Raw genomic sequence first — 24,847 nt, 5'->3', positions numbered from 1 at the left:
CACAATCTGGCAACATCATTTAGTACACAGTTTTTTATTGAAATATTTGTATGCCATTTGCTTTCTTATTTCATTCAACTGAAAATCGTTTTATTTTGACTTGCTCTAAAAAGTCAATCATAACAAACTTTTAGACTTGTAAAGGGTAAAACGCTTACAATTTTTTTCCAAATTTTTCATATAACATCAAAAATCAAAGTGAAATAACAAACTGGCTACACATTTGCAAATTTTATAAAATCCTTTTCGGAGATACCATAATTTGCAAGAAGTGAAGTTTACAACAAACGACAAAAAAAAAATTGTGAGACATATTTTCATAAACGGAAAAGAATAGCAGAATTGTTCAAAAACCTGTTCCAAATTTCTTAAAATTTTCGCAACAAGGAAATGTATCAATTCACACATTTTGATAAGAAGCTCTGCAGATTTTTGCGTCACAAATTCGATCTGGCCGTCGATGATTGCGATGTCTATTCGATTTGGCATTTTTGTCCCGGCACTCGCTGGAAGGCGATGACGAATTTCGTGATGGAGAATCCGTTGTGCCAGGCTGAATGGTTTCCGGTCGTCTATTGGGTTGTGCTGGCGATCAGCACGCTGGGTTCGGTAAGTGGGAGTGCACAGTGAGAAAAAGAATAAATAGGAAAAGTTCATGCTTTTACTACTTTGCAGTTTTATAGCCTCAGTGAATTCACTAGCCTTTACTGGGGCAGTCGCAAGCGTGTCTCTATGTGGCGTGCGCGTAAATATTACGTCATACCCTATTCGGTGCTGCGGAAATGTCGCCTTGTCGGCTCATTGGTGATGCTGAACGCTTGGTTGCTGCTCTGGTATGCAGTTATAAATGTGAGTATTTATGTGAGTACTCGTATTTATAAATACACATTTCTACAGTTTATGTAGCCTAACGAACACCAAATGCACTCTATTATCGGTTTTTTTTTTTAATCTTGAGAGCTACAAAACTGAAATCAGAAATATTGTTGGAATGAATTTAATTTCCACGTAGTTGAAGAATAAAGGCCAACAAGTTGACAAAGACAACGAATCGACATTTCGGCGACTTCTTCAACATTTCCCTCTGTAAATATCGCGTACAGTTTTGAAAATGTTTTAAGGAAATTTCCACAATTTGGAAGTGTTGATCCGACGTTAAACGATTCTTGATGATTTGTCTAACCTTACTGAATAGAAATGTTAAAACTGTTCCCATTCTCATCTGCCAAGCCATAGCTATCGATATCGATAGTTCTCAAGGAGTGGCCCAAGCAGTGGTTTCTTTTCAAAATTAAAAAACAAATTAACAAAACAACTTTTTTGGTAGATTATTGGTTTATTCAAAATAGCAAGCATTCCCATTATTTAAGAAACATAACTTCATTTATGTGGTTACTCCGGCTGGCTTCGCTGTAGCGCAATCTGTTAACCCAGTTTTCTAAGATCTTTGTCATGGTTTCAAGGTTTATTTCACGAATGCCTAGCTCTCTTTATTACTGTCACTATATAACGATTGACGGGTCATTCACAGGGACAACAGTTTTGCTTGCTTACTTAGCCGCCGAGATGAAAATGCGCTTCGTCCGAAAAGATAATTTAGATTTATTTTCAATGAATAGACTGTTTCGGCTACACAACATTGACTTTGGAAATAAGTTTGCAATATTTCCCTTTGTTGCTCAAGCGTAAAGCGATTTATTTCGGGTTTTCGAAGATATGATACTGGCCTTCTGAAAAAATTTTCTACGGGAGAAAGCTCTTACAGCCAAATGGCTTAAAAAAAGCAATATTTATGGACCACCCTGAAAGAATTTTACAAGTACGTTGACTGCCTCATTGCGCAGAGTAGAGATCTTTTTGATATTCCTAGGAACCCAAAAGTGATTTAGGATCGAGTACAACAAAGCGTGGGCCATAACAAGAATACTTTTTTCACTCTGGCTTTATAACTTGGAGGAGATCCTACTCCTCTTTTCCTTCCGTCAACTTTGAAATTCATAGACATGTATTTTATATATACGGACCAAAATTGGTGGCACCAGACCAACAAAAATGTTTTGTACGCTTCATTGTCACGGCGAAGTAGAAAACAAAGAACGAATTCTCCTTGTTTCATGCTGGCAACATGGACCCGGTGAAAAAAGAAAACAAATAAGCTGATTTAGCGATACCGCCTTTAATAGATTCGCTTTGATATGAGCAAATTCTGTAATTTACTTCCGAGTGAATTTCAATGAAGATCGGCGTAGCCGAATGGGTTGGTGCGTGATTACCATTCGGAATTCACAGAGAGGTCGTTGGTTCGAATCTCGGTGAAACCAAAATTAATAAAAACATTTTTCTAATAGCGGTCGCCCCTCGGCAGCCAATGGCAAACCTCCGAGTGTATTTCTGCCATGAAAAAGCTCCTGATAAAAATATCTGCCGTTCGGAGTCGGCTTGAAACTGTAGGTCCCTCCATTTGTGGAACAACATCAAGACGCACACCACAAATAGGAGGAGGAGCTCGGCCAAACACCTAACAGAAGTGTACGCGCCAATTATTTATTTATTTTTTTTTTTAATCTCAATGAAATTGACAGAAAACTTAAATCGAATTCGCCCGAAAGTGAATTACAGAACCTGAACGAAAGGCTCAATATCATAACATTCACACATCTTGTTCCGCTCATAGGCTGCAGACTTGCCATGCGCGATAATATTTAATAAGCCACGCAGATATTTTAACGTTAATTCATTCATGTCCAGAGCTTTTTTCGAATTTGAATACCATAAGACCAAAGGAGTTCATTTCAGCTTCTGTTGAGCATCTCCGGGTGGTACGCGGCCTACCCTCTCCACGGTCAGCTTGTTGGAAGTGGTTCCAATACAAGGCCTGCCTAGCACCATTACCATCACTTTTTGTAAGCGTGTGTTCTTCTCTTCACTGCAAGTTGCTTTTGCGAATTTCAGTTGCCACGTCAAGTTGGTTACCAGGCCCGAGTTGGATATTGTAAATTCACAAAATGCGCTGCGGTTGACAAAAATTTGCATGGATCGCGTGGTTACCGCGGCTAAATTCCAAGTAGGGCAACCATGTACGTGGACAGATTTGACGCTTGTGTTAAGTATACGCAATTTGGTATGAAGACTGATGTTGATATTTTACCACAAAAGGGCTGCCAAAAAAGGGATACCAATTGAAAGGTATTTTCCTTGAAAGGTATTTCCTTTGCTACCTTAACATTTCATACTGTTGTCCGCCCATTGCCTTGAGATGCACCGCTTTCGTTTTTCTAGCGTTGATCTTGAGGCCGGCACCTTAAAACTTTTCCTGCATGGCTTGAGTAAGCAGTTTCTGGGCGCAAAGTTTATAAGCTAGTAAACAGATGTCATCACCGTATGTCAGGTACCTGAGGAATTGGTTATATAATATTATATCTACGTTCCATCCTTTGTAGATTTTCATTATTATCAATTCAGATCACTCATATCTACTGTCTTCTTTATCTTCTTTATCGTACAGTTGGTTTTTTTTAATTTGCGCTAATTTCCATACGCCATTTCTTAAAATCGTTCAAAACTTATTGTATTTTCGTTTGTTCCATATTTATATCCGTTTCACTAATTACAATCGAAGTGTCCTCAGGAAATAATTTAATTTCACAAAACTCTGGGGCACACGCTATATCATTAATATAAATGAGAAACAATATTAGAGCAAGAACTGATCCCAGTAGTAAACCTATAGGAAACCTCTTTAACTTGATGTCGCTTAATTTAATGCTACTCGCTGCTTGGTTTGAGTCAAATAACTTCGAAACCATTTTAACTATTGTAAAAATTTTCGATTTCAATTAGCTGCATTTTCTGTAAAAGAATTAGCTCTTCTGGTTTAATTGCCGTTTTTACTTTTTCAATAGAAAAGATTTTAGATATTTTCCAGTTACACCCGACAAGTTTAATTCCATCAATATGAATCGCATTCCGCATAAATTTTTTATCGATCCAATAAAATACTAAATTACTTTTAAGTGCAGCAGAATTACACACGGCACCCGAAGCGAAACAAAAGAGTAAGCGCTTCCTATGCATATTTTATAACTCGAAAAAAGGGAAAAGGTATTAGCCAGTTCAAATATAAAATGCTTGGCAACTGAAAACTTCGAAAATACCAATGCAACAGTAATACAAACACATACATATGTATTTGTACTACATACATACATATATATGTTTAAATAATGTAGGAGTGTCTCGCACTCTCTGTTCCGAAAAACCGGTTATTTTGTATTAACCCAGGGCACTAGTGAAATGTTTGATGTGTAAATATTTATGTTCCGATTTATTTACAATAATTTATACAAAAACATAAATGTATTATATAACTGCATAAAACGCGGCCTTAGCATCAAGGCTTTCAGCCGCATGAGTAAATATTATTATAATTCTAAGTCGACTTGACTAAAATGTATTTAAACGAATTTTTTCAGTGCCTAGATATATAGCTTATTGTTATCTAATTGTAGTACTATATGTTCTGAGTTAATAAAAAAAAGGTTTGCCGAACGACAGATATTTTTCATGAGGAGCTTTTTCATGGCAGAAATACACTCGGAAGATGCCATTGCCTGCCGAAGCGAAACAACTGTTTCTATTATTTGATGTTAGTCATGGTACTCACACATCAACCCATTCGACTACGGTGTCAGCCCTCCTTGTACATCTTTGTATGAATTCTGTGTCATTTTGGTCTGATCTCGCGACAAATTATTATGGAAGAATGGAAAAATTCGAATAGCTGACCCTTCGGTTAACTGCTCATTTTCGAACAGTTGAGTTTCGATTACTCGAATGCTCCCCCCTACTTTGGCTTGTGCTGTTGACGAAGTTCTAATAATGCTATATAAGCGTGGGGTTAAGTTAGTAGCATACGCCAATGACTTGGCCCTGATGGTATCGGGACCGTTTCCCTCAATCATGGTTGAAATTTTGGAAAGGTCACCGGCTGCACTCAGTCGCTGGACTGCCACTTACGGCCTCCGAGTCAACTCTAACAAAACGGAGCTGGTGCTATTTACCAGAAAATATAAACCTCCACTCTTTCGACTTCCCAAATACTTGACTCCAAACTCCATTGGAAGTTACACATTGAAAATCGGGTACGCAGTGGTTTTGCCAACTTTAACGTATGGGTGCAAGTTTGGTGGGAAGCTCTTCGGAAAGGCTATAATAACACTGAACAGGGGAGGTTACAAAGGACTGCATATATTGGCATCACCGAAGCATGTAAAACTTGCCCCAGTGCTGCCCTGAATGCCCTTTAACACTTACTTCCCATCGACTTTTTCGTTTATTCCATCGCTCAAAATGCAATCAGGTTAAAGGAGATTGGCCTCTGGAGGCAATCTCTCAAGGGACATGGTAGCATTTTCAGGCAGTTAACACCATATTTCTCCGATTTTTTAACAGATCTCTCTATCACAAAGGGATCGTGCTTGAGGGTCGTGCTAGGGCAATCTTTCCAAATAGGCAGAATTGGTTCGGAAAATCTGCACCGAAGCTTGTACCTCTGTCTCCACTAACGGTTCCAAGATGGAATCGGTAGTCGGAGCAGAGGTTTCCTCTAAATCAGCCAATTTATCTATCTCCTTTAAACTGCCGAATACTGCTAGTGATTTTCAAGCATAAGTTATTGCGATCCTGCAGGCATGCAAAGGAGCGAGGGAGATATTACCATTTGATCCGATAGTCAAGCCGCGATTAAGGCTCTGACGACGCCGTGGTGCAGAGGACTAGCAGACCAGCGCTGCAACTAAAATGTAAATAACTTTTCTGTAATAAAATCATGCCATTGGTTGGACTCATGGAGTCATGAGGATAATTGGCAATAGGAGAAGCTTGTACGCCACTAATTAAGTGCAATATCGCTATTCTTTCGGATAGCCAAGCTGCGATCCAGATACTGGATTCAGTTGCAATAACCTCTATACTGGTCGAACAAAGCAGAAATAGCCTTACCACCTCGATTGTCAACCTCAAAGTAACCTTAATCTGGGTCCCAGGACATCGGAACCTTGAAGATAATGAAAAAGCGGGAAATCTGGCAAGAGGGGGATCTGCCATGAATAGCATTCATGCAGAAAAAGATGGTAGTCATATCACTGGGTGCAATCGAGAATCCAATTTCCTTAAAATATCTACAAGTATCTACGCGGAGTGCAGATGAAGAGACAGGCAACATACAAAGTTAGCAGTACATTATGGCCAACCTACACCAACAAGCAAATGTCAATACTGACAAATATAAAACGAAGTGAGGCCTGCGGACTCACGGCGGTGCTAATTGGCTTTGAACGATTTTCCATTTCCTCCGTGAAAGCCCTGCCTTGTGGAAGGAGAGAATGTCAACCCTGGACAAACCAATGTTCGAGAGTCTATACGTTGAAGTTGGCAACGAGGATGTGGCAATAATGGATGAGTCACCATTTTAACCAACCAACCAACCAACTGTTTGAATATTCGATTAACCCAATAACTGATTATTCGGGTAAATTTAAATTAAAAAAGAATTTAGCCTTTTTTTAATCGAGTATAGCTTCCACATTTCATTGGCGTACAAATTCTTGCTAAACTTGGATGTGTAGATTAGCTGCGGGAATTTTATTTTGCGCGGTAGACAAATTTTAGTGAGCTGCGAACAAATTTCCACAAACTATTTGTTCACATGAGATTTATGTATATTTGCATTTGCCACGATATGAATATTCATTTAGTTGGCGGTTCAACTTGTCAAATTTCATTTAAACTGCAACGTAAAATGTTAATTTGTCAAAAATTCCAATCAAAATTGACGAATCGCCATGAGTGCGGAACTCTAAACATACATACAGACGGTTGTGTACATATTTCTCTCGTACGACTTCCGCTTGGCACTGTTGTCGTTGAATGCCGTGGTGCAAATTGCTTAAACCACCTTCCATTTTGATTGATGCGCTGCCGAAGAGTTATTTCTCACAAAAACTAGTCATTGGCTGTGTCTCTTAATAGCATCCCTGCAAGTAAAGCTTTCACAAGTCTCACTTTTCGAGTGGAGGCATCTCGCATCTATTGAGAGTGTTACAGCGTCAAAGATGAGAAGTGAATGCTAGCTATAGCTTTTTTCGTCTCTTATGTTCGTCGAGATCTGTTTTGACGATTGAGGCTCTTGACCCTGTAAACTGCTGGTTCGAGCTGGACTAGAAGGTAATTAATATTTTTAATAAAATAAATATCAGCTACTTTGTTACTCTTCAAACTCCTCAAAGAAATTGAGGTGGGACTTTCTGGATGGTACGCCAAGCCTTCTTGACTATTGTGACAGCGGCAGCAGAGCGGGTCGATATACCGATTTGTTTCTCATCAATATTATCCGCCTTTAATACTAGTTCCGATCTATCGAAAAGGAGTGCACCGGCGGCCCGTACATAGTTCCTAGTAATTGACGAACTGTCGACAGAGCTATTCATTATAGGGTGACGAGGAGTTCAAAGGCACCAGCATGAACTCCAATGCAGAATATGGTAGAAGAAATGTATTCCTGCTAACCGAGACTTAAGTGTTCTCTATCCAATTCATAGTGAGAGTCATATTGCAATCTGCTCAAATTCTAATGGAGGTAGCCTTGTTAGCTTTGCGTATAAGTTTGGTAAAAATCTTTGTGCAAAGGAATAAAAACCCGCTATTAGTGTACTGGTAGAACTAGAGCAATTTTACTTGTGGTCTGGTAAGTTAAAGCCATCAAGACCATATATTTACAATACTTTAAATTTTACAGATAAGAGATCAAAGAAAAAACTGGGAGCAGTCATCTTTTTTCGACACCGCAAAAAAGTTTTTGCGCAAAGTCTGAGTCTGACATCCCCGAAAAACAAATACCGCAACAAAAAATTACGTTGAACAATACTTAGAGCTACAGAATTGTAATGTACCTTTCCGAGCTGTTTAACGCAAAATTATTGAGAAAAAGATTTTTTAATCAAATGCAACAAAAAATTGCTTCAATAACCACGCTTTTTCTGTTTGTCTTCAGACTCGAGGATAGAATCAGTAGTCGGAGAAGGGCTTTTCTCTAAATCATTCCTCTTTTTTCGAACACTGCAGAAGTCTTTGCGATCCTGCTGGCATACAAAATGCTTAGGGAACGTGGGAGTGAGGGAGATATTAAAATTGTTTCTATTACGAGTAGTCAAGCCGCGATCAAGGCTCTGATGACGCCATGGTGCAGATCCAATGGAGGAGATCAGATCTCTTGGGTGGGCAGGTAACATATCTCTGATCTGGGTTCCAGTATATTGGAACGTAGAGGAAATGAAATTGCTGATGAGCTTGCAGGAAAGGGTGAACTGAATTGGCTTCAGAGGTCTCCCACCCGGTTATCGGTATCACGCCGATTGTTGTTAAAGAGGGTTGCAATTCTTATTTCTGAGGGATGCGCAGATCATACCATTTCTTCGTGTGGTATTCCAAGTATAGTCCCTATAGGGCACAGATAGTTCTGGGTACTCCACTCCATATACGCCGAAAAGCTGGGTTTACCATTTAATTCCCATTGCAGAAGCTTAGGGTAGGAGATTGCTGAGCAGTTTCTCTATAAATATCCAGGCTTGATAGCTAGACGACTTAAATCCCATTAATCTCCTCCATTACATCAACATCTTTGGCAGGCTTTAGATATTTGCCGGTTATATTTCTCATAATGGTATCAAAACAGGGCTTTAGTGCTATTTGATGAGTGCCAGAGTAATACTTTCAACCTAATATAAGAAAATTTTCGTCTTCGAAAGATTGTGTGTCGCATATCGCAGATGATGGAGCAATGAACTGTATGAGCTTTACAGTGACATAGACAAAGTGTGGCAAATAATCAGTGGCGCCGCTGAGTAGGTCATGTCGTACGAGTGGAAAGAAACGCATCAACTGTGAAAATATTCAATGGTGCTAGCAGAGGAAGGGAAAGCCTTGCAGTGCATAGGAATGCTCATGTTGAAAAGATTTGGCTTCATTTAGTGTATCCGAAATGCTTTTAGATGGGATCTCAGTAGCCCAAGATCCATTTTCAACTACCTTTATCTTGAAAACTAATTCCACTCTGGCAGAACGCGGGGTGTCATTGAATTAAGAAGCCTCGATGAGACCAATTATCAAAACTTTGCGCCCAACGAAAAAGGGGAAAATCGGAGTACAGTGTAGTAAATGAGTTTTTGGATAGGAGTTTCTGTGTCGGATTGCTGCCGATTAGTTGAAGAAAAACCATTTCCCATATATGGTCTAGGTAGTTAATGCTCCAAATAAGAAATGAGAACATCCCGGGCATAGACATTCGGTTGTCAAATTTGCTTGAGAACGAACACTTTTTGATTTACTAGAGGCGAACCGGTGTGGTATTTATGAATTTTCCTGCAAGCATGCAACTTACCATACATACTTACATACATACATCCATATGATCAAACCAATTGCCATCATGCAACCGCAGCTATGGGGGAAAAACACACTACGTGTGTTTGGAAGGCTAGTGGTGATTTTTTCCACTGTTTTATCTGCCACGAAATGGTTTCTCTTTGTTCTTGTGTTGGATTACAAATTGTTCTAAATTTTTTCTGGTTTTTTTGGCAGTGACCTTTTGGTTTTGCTTCAATCGTAACCGCTGCTCATGCTGTCAAATCCGATTATTTACCTTCCCACAAATTCATAAAATAACGTACACTATTTGTATCATTTCTGAAATGTTTTGATTTTCATCAGTTTTCATATTTTTTCAACCGTTACTTTTTACTACTTTATTTTTAACTCGACAGATTTCGCCCGGTCACATGACGCCATGGCTTACCATCAATATGTTTGTGCTGAGCTTCGAACTGATCGCTTGGTTGGTTGAGGTGTTGGTTGGCGCCACAAAATTAGACCTGCACACCCTCTTCACCTTTGCCCTCCCCGTGGCGAACTACCTGTTTGTGCGCTGTGTTCGAAATGTTTTTCAGAGTGCCATCGAAACGAATGATGTCGACGATTTGCGGCTGTGGAAACTTGGCTTCAAGTGATGCTGTCACGTTGGTGTTATGTACAAATAATCAAAAGCAAGAAAAGCAGTGTAGCCCACGAAATAAAAGCTGCATACATGTGGACGCATTTGTGCATTTTTGTAAATGTGTAGGTTAGCCAATCATTTCTATGTGTGTGTGTATTTGTGATAGATATTTTTTACGTGTGCTTTTTTGTTAATAACTGCTGCAGTTGTAGTGAAATAAGTGGAGCAGAATCAGGGGTTACACAAGTGGAAAACATGAGAGGATTATAAGTTAAGGAAAACATTTTGATTTGTAAAATTATGTTGCGTGTGAAATATAAGTACTTGTACAAGATTCGTTTTTAGTTTCAATTTTTTAAGGCAAACTGGTTTTAATTCAAATAAATCGAAAATATTTTTGATTTATAAATGAAATACTTTTCAGGTTCTCTAAAGTTCTACGCCTCTCTTTTTTCATTCAACTGGATTAAGGAGTGCAGTGTAAGTACCAGGAACCAGGAACCGACGGATCCTGATTTTTTAAGTTTTCAACTAAATTCAGAGTTTAAATTTTTTTTATTTTCCTTCTTTGTATGAAATGGCATAACTACATAATCCTTTAGTTAGTTTTAAAGATATATTCATTATTTTTCTCAAAATATAATGTTACTTACAGAAGATGAGTTAAATGTAAATTATTTCTTGTGTAATCGTCGGATAAAAGCTACCAAATTTGAAAACTTTTTTTATGTGATGTACATTTCAGGCTTAATTACAAATTTCTTCCAAATATTCAAACTATTTTCGAAAAAGTTATTATTGAATTAGCAAACGCTCACATTCCTTTTTCTAAATATATAGTAAAGCTCAAAGTTGTGAAAAAAATTAAAGGAGCGAAAGTCTGTTTTGTCGATGAGGTCATGCCGAATTGGTTTTTTATTAATCAGTTGAGAATTTGTGGGAACTGGAAAATGTTCAAACACGTTTTCGCGCAGTACTCGACCAGATCTACGACCTCATTAGGTTACTGTGTAGGCATAATTTGTTTGACTTTGTAACATTTTGCATTGTGTTAACATTCGCCACTCTAAATTAACCGCCGATAACTTACTTGTCATTCTCCTTGAGGAAGACATCGATATCTGTCTGATTCCAGAGCCTTAGATCTGGCAGCGTGAAATCATGGGGCTGAGGGACGATTTTTTTATGTAAACTTAGGGGTGTATCTTAGTCAGGAATACAATAAACGCCTTCTTGCGATCTAATTTAAATTCGCCAAATGTGACGGTGGGCAGGGTGGAACCATCTGTGGCAGTTACTTCTGTTTGGTGTCTTTATAATTAGCCATAACATGTTCGTTTGGAACAAGAGCAACACCCTGACATTTGTTTTCCAGTATCGGGAACTTCAAGCGGCTGAGAGGAAGCTCTCGACAATACTCTCTCATCAAATACTTCGGCCGTCAGGGTTGATAATTGGACGGTTTCTCAACGCAGCTCTTTTTCGTGAACCCTTAAATAACTATTGGACTCTTATTCACAGGGTTTTCAACAAGAAGTTAAACAGGAGTAATTTTTCAATTTCCATTTCTTGTTGATGCCCATTTTCCGAAAAATTCTTTTTGTCCAGCTTGTAATAATCACACGAGTCGACAGTAGGGATTACCTAAGGTTTCCCTGATATCTATCCTGGTTGTTAACAGAATCAACAGGGCAACCGAAAGTTTTTCCTGGTATTGAGGTGTTATCACGCCAGTGATGCTTCAGAGGACTAAAACTTTGGTGGTTCCTGTCGCTGTTTCCGAGGGGGGGTCGCTGTAAGATGTCTTCCTATCTTATAAAAAATTAAGTTTGCAAGCCGAATAGAAACTCCGACCTATTACCTGAAGATCACGCCGTAGGTGGGTCATCGTAGTGGATCGCTTTTAGATGAAACCTTTGCATAAATGGTGGCCAATTTCATAACAAGCACGAGTTATGTTAGCATTCAGGCAAGCGGTTATCCCATCGTACCAAAATTCACAGTAAATAGTGACTTCGTCGAAGTGTAGAGTCACCAACTGGATCTTCTGTGATTTTCTTCTGAGATTTTCAGCATTCCAAATCAGGCAATTTTGCTTGGTTATGAAAGGACTTTACCAGATATGAATGTAAGAGGGGCTGGAAGATGGCCAATTAGAAATAACGTAAGCAACTCTTGGCGAAAAGAGAACTGTTAAAGCGAATTCATACAAGGCGAATTCACACGAGCAAAATGTTTCCCTGTGTAAATCGGGACTTAGCTACATAATTCTGTATACCAACACACCGAAAAAAATCAAACTCTCTATTAGGAAACCCTCTATTTTTGCTATTTCATAAGCATCTGCATTGATGCAGATCATCTGCCTCACTGATGCTTGTGTGACACGGTACGACGTTGTTATGTATTGCTAAGATTCTATATCAGCATTTCACAGTCAAGTACCATATTTGGTACCCCTCCTCTCAATAATCCAAAACAATCATTTAAAAGCATTTTGTAAAACATTTTAGTTTCGTGTTAACATACTTGCACAATTGGTTTCTCAATTCACAAAAAACACAATGACATCTCACAAACAATGGCCATTAAGACTGCATACGACCATTGCAAATCAACAGTCCAAAGTGCTCGCACATACAACACAGAATACTTACTCTGTCTCAGAAACGAGCAAAATTTATAAAATCACAATTGAAAGTTCGAGAAAAAGTTGGTCTTACCTATGTTCAACATTCACACTGATACAACACTATAAATGTACCCAGTGTGCATGTGTGTGTATGCAGAAAGTTAACTGTCAGCAAATAACACTTGACCTCATTGGGGGTTCCTTGTCTAGTTATTTAGTTTGTTGCAACATTTGTAGCAGCTGCATGAACACTCACAACCGAAATTACACTTAAAGTTGTAGTCCATCCGCGCGCATTGTCAAAATTTCCTTTTCTGTTTTCAATTGAAAGAGAGAGGGAAAAGCTGGATGAGAGGAGAGCGTGTGCAGGCGGATGTGAAGCCTGCAAACCGTACTAATGGGAAGCACAGGAAACCTTGCAAGGAATTGTGGTTAGAAGGTTTTAAAAATTGGAAAAAAGTTTACGAAAATTGTTGCTGTTCTTTTTGCTTTGATTGTCGGTTGGTATATTTCAACACCAAGAGGCACTTAATGACCCATGAAAGGCAACGCAAAAAATGCATGTCAAAGAATATCGTTAATGACAACCGGAAGTGCAGAAAACTCATGAAATGCATTATATATCAAGTACCTAGACCCCAACGTAATAAACGGGAAATAAAGATATAAAAGTTCTATATTCAGTAGAAAGCTACACCGTGTACTTCACACGACCAATCTGGCGTTTAAAATAAGAACTTGCGATTTTCTCTTACTTTGATAGCTAAAAGAACTTCCGTAATACGAGGTGTGTTCAAAAAGTATCGCGAATTTTGAATTTTCGCTGGTTACTTATATTCGACTTTCGATTTTTTTTTTGTATCGATATGATGGTACTCATGTCTCTCACTCATGCCGACGAGTTCGGCCATTTTGAATATTCAGTTAATTCCTGGCAGGTGCTTTGCTTGCATGTGTTTCGGCTCGTCTTTCATTTTTACTTATTCAAAAAGATGGATCAAAGAACCTGTATCAAATTTTGTTTGAAAAACGAAATTAAGTGCGCGGATGCATTTGAATGTTGACTGTGTCATACGAAGAAGCTACTTTGGACCAAATCCAAGTTTATCGGCTGTACAAAATGTTCTCAGAAGGCCCAGAAGATGTGAACGGCAAAAAGAGTGCCGACGCCCGAGCACTTCAACAACAGATGAAAAAATTGATGAATTGAAGAAAATGGTATTGGCCAATCGTCGAATCACCGTTAGAGAAGTTGATGAGGACGTAGATATATCGATTGGCTCATGCCATCCGATTTTTTTTCAATGATTTGGGCCGGAAAATGTACCAAAACTGCTCAATTTGAACTCTGTCTGTCTCAATCATCTCAATGAAAGGTGCCGCACGAACCAAAACCGAAAAAAGTGCGCCAAGTTTGGACGAATGTAAAAGTTTTGCTTACCGTTTTCTTCGATCACAGGTGCGTTGCGCATCATGAGCTCTTGCCACAGGGTAAAACTGTTAATAAAGAATATTACCTGCAAGTTATGCGCAATTTGAGCTAAGCAATCCGCCAGAAACGCCCGAACAAAAATTGGCTCTTGCATCACGATAACGCCCCTGCTCACACCTCGTTGCATGTTCGCGACTTTTTGGCCAAAAACAACACACTACTGATGCCACAGCCACCGTATTCCCCAGATCTGGCCCCCTGTGACATTTTCTTGTTCCAGAAACTGAAGAGACTCATGAAAGGATGACGCTACGCTACGATTGACGAAGGAGGAGCTGAACAAGATAAAAAAAAAATGATTTTTTGAAGTGGCATAAGTGCATAATATCTCATGGGGATTACTTTGAAGGGGACAAAATATCAGGTCTGTCCATAAGTTCATGCGTTTTTTAAAGGTGGTTTTAAAATTAGATGTTTAAAGTATTTATGAATCAGTAATATATTTTCCTTCAATATTTACAATGGAGCCAAAATACGCTTCGATATCCCTTTTTATAGCTTCATTTGAGGAGTAGTTCTTGTTACTCATATGGGATTGAAGTCCACGGAAAAGGTGATAATCACAAGGTGCAATATCCGGAGAGTATGGTGGATGCGGCATTAGCTCCTATCCAAGATTGTTCAGCTTATCTATATTAATATTTGCCTTGTGGTATGAGGTCTTGCGTTGTCGTGGTGAAACAAAACTTTGCATCTATTCACTAAAGACGGTCGATTTTTGTTAAGTACCTCATTCAGGTTTGATAGCTGATGGGAATAATAATCAGAAGTTATCGTCTGGCTTAGTTCCAGAAGTTCATAATAAACAATACCGGCCATATCCCACCAAATAGACAGGAGAATCTTCTTGGGGTGAAGGCCAGGGTCAGTTCTGGTGTTTCATCTTTATCTAATCATTGGCGTTTGCAAACAGGATTATTGTAAAGGATTCATTTCTCATCACCAGTAACGATACGATTCAAAAAACTTTCATTTTCAAGCCGTTGCAGCAGCTGAGAACACAGATTCGCTCTCTGCTGAAAGTTAGCGACGGAAAGTCAATGTGGAACCCATTTTCCCAGCTTTGAAACCTTTCCCAACTGAACCAAGTGCCTGTGAACTCTTCCATGCGATGAATTTCACCTCTGAGCTATCATATCAACTTTGGCTCAGCTTCCACGAGTTCGAGCAAGGCGTCGGAGTTAAAAACTTCAGGGCGACCAGCGCACGGGGCATTCTCCACGTCGCAGTTACCACATCGGAATTTTGAAAACCACTTTTGCGCAGTCCTTAGACTCACGGTATCCTCTCCGTGAACAGTGTTTATTTCTGCAGCAGCAGTTGTTGCATTTTTACCACTTTTATAAAAAAAATACAAAATATGCCTCTTATACGCGTTCGAAGACTCCATTTTATTTTTTAACAGCACGTGCTTCTATCCGCGATTAAAATCACTTGTTGAATGCTTGCATGTTATAGTTAGGCATGCATAAAATGGGACGTTTTCCGCTGATGAAATTGAACGTAGGAACGCTTTATTGCGCACATAAAAAATATTGTCTTTTCAGCTTAAACTCATTTTCACATCGGCGGCTATGTTAACTACCAATTTCACAGCAGAGAGTTCTACACGTCGTCATGAGGAAGCGGTTCTATCCACAATGAATTACTGCTAGGGGATTTTGGATTCAATAAATTTTTGCAGCATTTAACCATTTTTTTTTTCGAAAATGAGCAAGAAGCCGCGGTTACAGTAAAAGGCGAGTATTATCGCGCCCTATTAAAAAAGTTTTGTCCCCCGAATTTAAGACGATAATATATAAGTAGACGATATACATATGTTTTCAAGTGGATTGCGATATGCACCACACAGCTTATCTTTTGATCACTGTCTGTCTTCTTAGAGGCTTTAATTTAAGTCCATTTGAGTTGTTCCAACCAACCGAACGCAATTCAAAACTTCAAACATGAAGATGAAATTGCCTTAGTGAAGGGTATAAGTGCCGATTCTCGCGAAAATGTATTGCAAAATTAGTTTGACATACTGAATTCTGTAAAGCCAGAAATTACATTTTCTATATTTAATGGAAATATTTAGTTAAATAAACAAGAACAAAAAAAAATATTAGCAAACATTAATGCGTATTTTTTTTTTTATACACGAATAAAGTTTCAACAGCTATGCGTGCGGAGCACCCTGTATATTAATGTGGCGAAGGGTATTCCACACAAAAAAAAAGAAGTTAAAATGAAATAAAAACTATGACAAGATTTCTCCTAGCGAAACATAAATTTGTTCTATGCCTTACATTACAATATTTTTTCCCCCCAACATAGGGTTATTTTATTTATGAGCTGGGCATTGTCCAAAATATCCCTTAAAAACTAGTTTTTCAGAAAAAAATTGATGATAGAAAAATGCAAACGTTCAAAATATCTAATACGCTTACATCATATAAAAGATGGTTGTACTTAGAACTATATATTTTTGTTAAAAGTAAGCTCGGTGATGGAGTTTAGTGCACTATGACCTACGCAATGGCAAGCGTTTCTAATATGGATAGATGTGAGTGAGTTTTATGGAAACAAAACGCAGCAAGATCTACCATTTATTCAATACCCTATACTAGATCCCTGTGCTTTAGTAGGTTAAGCCGGACTTGCTTAACTGGCGGCGGGTCCTTTACAACCACTTCAGAAAGGTTTTTCGACTGCTGTGTGTAATTCACTGCCTAGAAGGAATAAGTCTTGCGATTATTTCAAACACAAATTTACTTTTAACTCTTTTACAAATTAAAGTATCATAGTTCATTGTCTTTAAAGTGGAACTGCTTATCGAAAATAATTACACCAAATTTAGCTTTGCTTGGAATCTAAAAGCAAATATTATTTAGTTTTGGTATAGTCGTACTTTTTGTAGTTTGGCACAGACAACAAGTTTCACTCTACCCCAGTTGCCACTTACGTGGACCTGTGATTATTATTTTTGAATGAGAAATGTCGCTATGTCAGAATTGGCATAGAAATTTGTTACACATTTTTCATGGATTAAAACTAATTTATTGTTCAATCTTGTCCACTTTATGACCAGCCACAATTGTCGGAACAGTCTAATTTATTTGTAGTGTTATAACAAAAAAAACAAAAAAAAAAACAGATTATCGAATTTTATGGGCACCCACTTAACGCAGGAATTCCTTTCACATGTTGCGATTTATATTCAGTTTTTACTCAATACTCACACACACTAGGCTTGGATACCCTCAATCCAATCATTTTGCCTACTGCTTATATTCGACCGTAATTTACTGTAAAATTTTGTACATACATTTTTGCCGCATAAAAACTCATACTCCACCTATATAGCTTTTGGGTACTGGAACAAGGAGTTCTTTTTATTTTTTGATGTTTTGGTTAATAAAATGAATTTTTTCAAATAAATTGAGTGCACCTTAAGAAAATAAAGTAAGCTTTATTTGCAGTTCGAACATTAAATTTTGAATAGTTTTAGAGATAATGCATATAGGTAGCAAAAATCAAGTTTCTTGGGTTCACTATACTATGATATATGTAAATGTATATACTTATTAGGCCGGGTCGATTTGTGGGGAGGCAAAAAAATCGCCCATTGCTCTGTGAAAATCATATTCTGGGGATCAAAATAAGTAACTTTGCCGAAGGAACCATACCTCTAAAACGAATTCTGATGTCCCCCAATTTGGGTCGAACTTTTGGGTAGGGGCAAATTTTGAAAAATCCCACATTGACCCATTTAGAGTACTCCAATCGAGTCCAAATGTATGACCGACCCCCACTAACTTTGAACGGAAAATCCAGATGCAAATTTAAGAATTCTAGCTAGCGTTTCCAAATGGGTTATACCGGAAAATGTAGAGGATGTTATGGCGACGACATTAGAGAGCCGTGCGAAATTGCCCAGACTTCAAAGTAAAAAAGACTTCAAACAATAATTTTTTTTTAGTTTCTTTTCTATAACTCACTTAAATTAATTTTTTCATTTACATATGTTCTGACTAAATAAATTTCTTAAGAGAAAAAATAGATATTATTATAAATAAATAAAAATAAAGAAAAAACATAGCCATTTAGCTGATTTTTTCATGTAAAGGCCAAAAATGGTGATATTTTGAAATGATTGTATGGGGAACCCCCCAGGCTAGTTCCAGGGGGTGTGCCACTGGCATGGGTGGATCGGCCGTCCAAAGTTAGTGGGGGTCGGTCATACATTTGGACTCGATTGGAGCACTCTAAATGGGTCAAAGTGGGATTTTTCACAATTTGCCCCTACCCAAAAGTTCGACCCAAATTGGGGGACATCAGAATTCGTTTTAAAGGTATGGTTCCTTCGCAAAGTTTCTTATTTTGATCCCTAGAATACGATTTTCACAGAGCAATGAACGATTTTTAAATCAACCCGCCCTAATATTTATATACAGAAATATTTGTAATAAGAACTTTTGATTCCGCCTCTTTTTCAGCAATCATCTTTCTGTGGATATTCCGCAAACATAAGCCTCGGATGTAAAAACATATTTTTAGAGAACGACCGAATTCCATCTTCGGCTTTGGCTCCGGCTTCAGTCATATCCGACCACAAAATTTCAGTTCGGTTCTGGTTCGACTTCGCAAAAAATGCTGTAATTTCTCAATTTATATATCTGCGGACAACTTCAAAACAGTTTTTGGATTTGAACGTGGAGGTATGATTTGCAGCAACAACAATTAAGAAAATATTTGCCATTAAATACCTGCTTGGACACTTGTGTTGCTGAATATCTGCTGCCAAGAAATTGTAACATTTCCGAACAGTGGTATCAAAGTCCACAATTTCTGTTACATAATAATAAAAAGTACTAAATTAAAATATAAATAAAAATAATTTCTTTAAACTATCTACTTGCTCATCCATCGAGTGTGGCCAGTGAATAATTGTTCTGTGTTGGAGACCAGCTCCGTGATATATAAATACAATCCTGATAGCCAAGTGAAAATATCGAAAGCTAGATATTGTTTTTTAAATAACAACACGAAATTATTCAATTGTAAGCAGTAAGTAATAACTGCATGCACACACGGAAACATATTTTTGGGGTTATTGCTTGTGGATATATTAGGAGCTCTATTGCATAATTGAAACTTAAGCAATTATATTTTTTTTTTTGCATTTTTAAAAAGTCATTGCCTATTTATTACTTGGCTCTTGAATCTTTTCGGTTCGCTCCGGCACGGCCGTAAAACTCCATGCTCGATGATGTCTGTATATTTTTCATAGTTATTATTTTCAAAAATTATTTTATTTAACATTTAGGTAAGATTATCTTATACTATTTCTGAATCAAGTCTTACTTTTCTTAGACAGGTGAAAAATTGATCCAATGTAGTTGTACTTGTGGTTGCATTAAGAAAAATTTAAAGTGCTTGGTAGATTTTTGGGTGAAACCCCCTTTTCACTTAGACACAGAGAAGATCTGATTTTTTTTAATTTTTATCAAAAATTCTACCACAAATTCTTTGAAAACATTTACATTGTAGATATGTACGTCCCTGGGAAAGCGTGCAAAAAATCTTGTAAAAAAATGAATGATGTAGAACCTGTGCACTTCCGAATAACAGTCAAGCAGCAATCCATTCGGCTACAGCTACCGCGAAAAAATTGTATGGTAATGGTACTAAATTTGTAGCAATCTTCTATAAAAATTAATAATAATTACTTTATGTCTCAAGACATTCAGTTGTAAGACCAAAATTAAATTAACTTAAACTTAATTTTAATAAAAGAAAGTTCCTAATTTTGATAAGCAATTTTAGATTTTTTTTAATTTTCACAAACTTTAAAGTTTGGATTTATTTGGTTTTTGTAGGACAAATAAATTGTCATTAATTAATAAATCCTTGTGCTTTAGTTATTTAGCGCCTTTAATTGCATGTGCTACAAGAAAAGTCTCTGTTTCATAAGGCATAAAAGAAATTATGTTTTGTTAAGAATATTCTTTTTTTGTGAGATTAGTGCCAGAAAGAAAATACGTTTACAAAAACGTATCGGTGAACAGTGTTATTTCGAAATTATGTAAAAAAGATCGTGCAAAAAAACAAAACAGCCTGGGTGTATTTCATTCCCTATACTTGCAGTTATAAGAATTTTCGTAATCGGTAATTTTCGTTTTAAGGAAATCAAAAGTCTCTCTGCAAGTAGGTTCGGGGACAACGCAGCTAGGGAAAATGCAGGGCTATTTTGCTCCAAAAACCAGTAACTCAGTTATGGTATGAAGAAATCCATTTAAAGCAAAAAATGGCTCGTTGATAATATACGGATACAGTTGTAAAATAACCGTTTTCTCTGCCTTTTTTTGGTAATCTTCAAGCAGCATTTTCTGCCTAACTCAGAGGCGTCTTTAGACATATTATTGAAAATAACCTCGCTGGTCGATCTTTGAATTTTTACCAGATTTTTTACGCTGGTCCCCGAGGCTATGCCCTTGGTTGACACTCATGTGCGTATATATTAAGTATGTATGAATATAATATAATCAGTACTCACGTTAATGACTGCACGCGCTATGAAGAAGGCCACTTCCGCTTTGCACACTGCATCGAATTGCTGAAAAGAAATTTGCAAAACTCAATCTTAAAAACGTAAAATATTTAAACAAAGTTTTGAGTTGGGAATCAATGTTTCCATAATATATATGTGTATGTGAAATAGCAGCGTGGAGAGATTTTAATTAATTTAGTTAAAAATTTATAATCTAGACAATATAAGTTTCTTACAGATTATGATTTAAATCCATTCTTTTGTAAATATAAATCATGTTCAGTGGAATTCAAGATTTTATTACATTCCATAAAAGTTCTTAAAATAGGATAAACGACATAAAGTGTTCGCAAAAATATTATGACTTCTTATAGGGATCTTAAAGAGAATCCATTCTAGGAAGAACGAATAGTCAATCGCACCTCGTAGAATGTCAAGGAAAGGTGTGAGCGAGAGAATAGGTAGATGGGTAGTGGATATATTTGAAGTACCTGTCTGGCACTAGAGGGGGATTAAAGGGTAAGCCTAGCTTTCATACGTGTGTGCCGATCGTCCAATGACCGGTACCCAGCTACGGGGTACACAGCTACGAGGATGCCAATGACCGGGTACGAAGTCTCTGAGACCAATTAATTCGTCACCGTGCTGGCAAGCTCATCAGCAATTTCATTTAACTCTATGTGTCTATGTCCTTGAACCCAGATTAGGGAAATTTTACCTACACACTCAAGAGTTTTGATCTCCTCCTTACAGAAGTTGACTAGTTTGGATCTGCAGGATCGCAAAGACACTAGCAGTCTTCGGTAGTTTAATATAAAAAGATAAATTGGCTGATTTAGAAAAAACCCTGCTCCGACTCCCGATTCCATCTTGGAAACTCCAGCGAAAACGGTTGTATATTTTCCCTTCGTTCTAATACTGCCTACTTGGAAACGTTGGTCTGGTACTCTTTTAAGGGATTAGCTCCAGAGGCCAATCTTTTTTAACCTGATTACCAGACTAGCGAAAAATTAGTTCTTCTATAGTTTAAGGGTTTTCAGTCAATTAGCTGAAGGAGGAAGGAATTGATTCAATGAAATATGTAAAAAGAGCATATTGCAAACCGAATCAACGTTGTTTGTTCTCGTCTCGTGATAGGAAAGCCAAAGCATCCAGATGAAAGCAGCGTATTCGAATTTAGGCGAACCAGTGGAGTGAATACTAGTTTCAAGGTGTAGAGATCACTAAAATCTGAAATGAATCGGCGAATAAAAGCACAAATATTTTACTAAAACTCCATTTGGACTGGCTCTTAATTTCCGGAACCAAACCGGCGGATGAAAATTTAGCCTTAGCGTATAAAATCTGGCCTTAATTTTATCCGGCTTCCACAATATTTATGTTAGATAAAAATGAAGCAGGAAGTTCTCATACGAGTCCTTGTTGATATTTTTATTAGGGGTGGGGGGATTTTTACATTGCGGGTTCCAAACCCAGCGCACAACCATCTATTTTGGGATGCTTTGCCTATCCTCTCTACCCAGAGCATACTTGGGCTAATCCCGGAAGTTGTGAGCTGATTGAGCCATATGTAGAAGAGTAGTCCTAAGTGAATAGCGTTTAGTAACTTTGCCCACTTGAGTGGATTCCACATATGGAACCATCCTCCTTCCTGTAACAACAATGACGGCGATCTGGTGACTGACATCCGGAGCATACTTAAATTATGGAGGGAACCTTTTTCGAGCCTGTTAAATAGTAACAGCTGCGCATGTCAGAGAGATTGTGAAAATCCCGATACCCCAATCGTTGACGACGGAACTGTCACGCGGCTAAAGAACAACACAGCTGCGGGCACCGACGGACTGCCGGCTGAGCTATTCAAACATGGCGGCGAGGAGTTGGAGAAGGACTTCGCTTCACTTGGTGTGTCCAACTGGCGCCGGTTAGCACGAGCAAGAAACGACTGGTGCGCTTTGCTAAACTTGGCCGAAATCGCGTAAGCGGTTATCGCGCCAATTAAGAAGAGAATAAAAGTTAAGCAGGGAGTTATATGTATAGCAACTTTGGAAAAGTTTTACTAAGATGTTATTGAGATACAAGCGTTTACGCAAACGTGGTCTTGGAACCACCTGTTTTCCAAAATCTTACTTGCGTCGTATTTACTTTCATCAGTTTAATATTTGTACAACAATATAGTAGTTTAGCTTCAGTTCTAACAGAGATATCACATTTTTTGTTTTTTTTCGTTTTTGGTTATTAGTTATTTGGTTATAAATTTAGGTTATAAGGTAGAATAAAAAACAATATGTACACCAGGTTTCGTCAAATAATAGTATTTTTCGCCAAAGTTATCATTATCCGTACGGAAAGATGAACGAACAGACTTGGCCAAATCGAATTATTTCATCATTCTGAGCATTTCCATTTACATATGACCTTATCTATATGAATTCCTAAATGCTGTTACATAAAACCGTTGTGTGAACAAAATTATAATAATTTTATGCTTAAGTGCGCGAGTATAAATAAGATCAAAATTCAGGTAATACGGATAATCTGGATTTTCGTTAACAAATCATCGCGTCATTTTTGGCTCAGTAGCCGTGCCAATAAGCAAAGTTGCCCTTATTGGAGCGAACACAATTCACAAATTTTCGATAAAGCATCAACGAATCCATAAGGTCTAGCTCATGGTACGGATTATGCGGGCTTTGAACCTTAATTATTTCGAAATGGAAGAAATGTGGCATCTTTACCATTAACGATCCTCGGTATAAAGCCAGGTCAATTGACTTTCTGTAGCCAAAGCTCGACAACATAAATAAATTTGAGCTATTGGTTGAACAAGATATGCCTTTCTGATGACGCAACGCTTGTAGTTGTGATGGAGAAGTTCGATTATATTCATTGGAACTATCGCAAGTCCCTAGCTTATGCTAATAAGTCTACGACTTTGGACAAGGCCAAACCAATATTACAAACGCAATCACCGGAATAATGCGGCAAACACTTCACTGATGGTCATTTGAATGACGAGGAATTTCGTAAAATATTTAATGGCGTTTGAGTTTGTCTACAAATTAAAGCCAGAATTTATGAGATACTTCATTCACATAGCCTAATGAAGTTTATTTCTATCGCTTAAGTACCATCCGGCTCTAGAACCTATTTCATTCTTGGACCCATCGGTAAAGAAAATATCCGTAAAATAAATAATAAATATCTTCTGGAATCATATTTAAATTCTTTTTAATGATTTTTAGTTATTAGATTAAAAGCCTATTAACACTATGGAGAATTAGAAAAACAATGAATACAGGGGATAAAAAAACTAATATGTGGTAGGGTTCCTGCCAACAATGCCGATTCGAACAGCGATTGTCGTTTTCGTTTCGTTTCCTATTCTGAAGTCAGAAAATCAAAAATTACCATAGTTGAACATTTACTTTTAACTCAAGTAAAAGTAAAGCACTTACCCTGGCTTCCGCTCTCACCTAAGCAAATACATTTTTTACTTTAACTTTCCACTTTCATTGCAAACCAATTGTGAATGTAACTGCATTAAAACAAGAGCGAAAAATTACAATAGAACAATGCATAAAAACAAATTGAAGTGAAATAAAAATGTGGAAAATCTGAGTTATGCAAAAAGTTCACGAGCGACACAAAAGGGACAGCGAAGCACCAACACTCGCACCAAGCTCTTGATAACCTGCACTCAATGCAAATTGTTGCGATGCCAGAGATGCAATACTGCCGTACGAGCCGCACCGGAAAAAATAACTTTTCGTAAACTTTTTGCATGATAAAATGTTTAAATTTTTCAGTTGAGTGAGAGGTGGATGGTAAAGTGGAATTCGAAAAAGTATAAGGGCAACCAACTGCTTGCCTATGTTCGACAAGAGAGCGTAAATTATTTGGTGAAGGTAGCTGCATGTCACCTGCGGGGTTGAACAGCGGTTACATGCACATACATATATAGCATTGCACGCACACCAACGGCCACCACAAAAATAACCCACATAGATACAATGCAAAGTTGACATGCAACAACGAAAGTCACAGTGCCTGCAGCAGCAACTGATTTTTCACGCAAGTAAGTGAAAGGTAAAAAAAAGCTTTTGAATATCGTGCAGAAAAAGGTGAAAAGCAGCAGCGCCG

General features: G+C 37.8%; 2 protein-coding genes across 4 annotated transcripts in view; one reads left to right on the top strand and one right to left on the bottom strand.

Moving 5' to 3' along the window:
- The window catches only part of LOC128860885 (uncharacterized), a 109,881-nt gene that overhangs the window by 31,750 nt on the left and 53,284 nt on the right, over window positions 1–24,847 (bottom strand). Inside the window, exon 5 of the mRNA XM_054098672.1 lies at window positions 20,711–20,770. Coding sequence (XP_053954647.1) covers window positions 20,711–20,770 — 60 coding nt within the window. The remainder of the gene's footprint in view (window positions 1–20,710; window positions 20,771–24,847) is intronic.
- On the top strand, window positions 97–10,375 carry LOC128860886 (uncharacterized). 3 transcript variants are annotated; one of them, XR_008454308.1, is made up of 4 exons: window positions 97–609; window positions 676–861; window positions 9,819–10,174; window positions 10,255–10,375. XR_008454308.1 is itself a non-coding variant. In XM_054098673.1 (3 exons), the coding sequence occupies exons 1-3, from the start codon at window positions 391–393 to the stop codon at window positions 10,059–10,061; spliced, it is 648 nt and encodes a 215-aa protein (XP_053954648.1). In that variant the 5' UTR covers window positions 97–390; the 3' UTR covers window positions 10,062–10,375. The 3 variants fall into 3 exon arrangements, 2 of the variants coding, with proteins under 2 accessions (XP_053954648.1, XP_053954649.1); XM_054098673.1 differs by having other exon boundaries at window positions 9,819–10,375; XM_054098674.1 differs by having other exon boundaries at window positions 101–609; window positions 676–849; window positions 9,819–10,375.

This window comes from Anastrepha ludens, chromosome 4, assembly GCF_028408465.1.
Source record: "Anastrepha ludens isolate Willacy chromosome 4, idAnaLude1.1, whole genome shotgun sequence".
Taxonomy (NCBI): Eukaryota; Metazoa; Arthropoda; class Insecta; order Diptera; family Tephritidae; genus Anastrepha; species Anastrepha ludens.
This window is presented reverse-complemented; position numbering and strand designations above follow the sequence as displayed.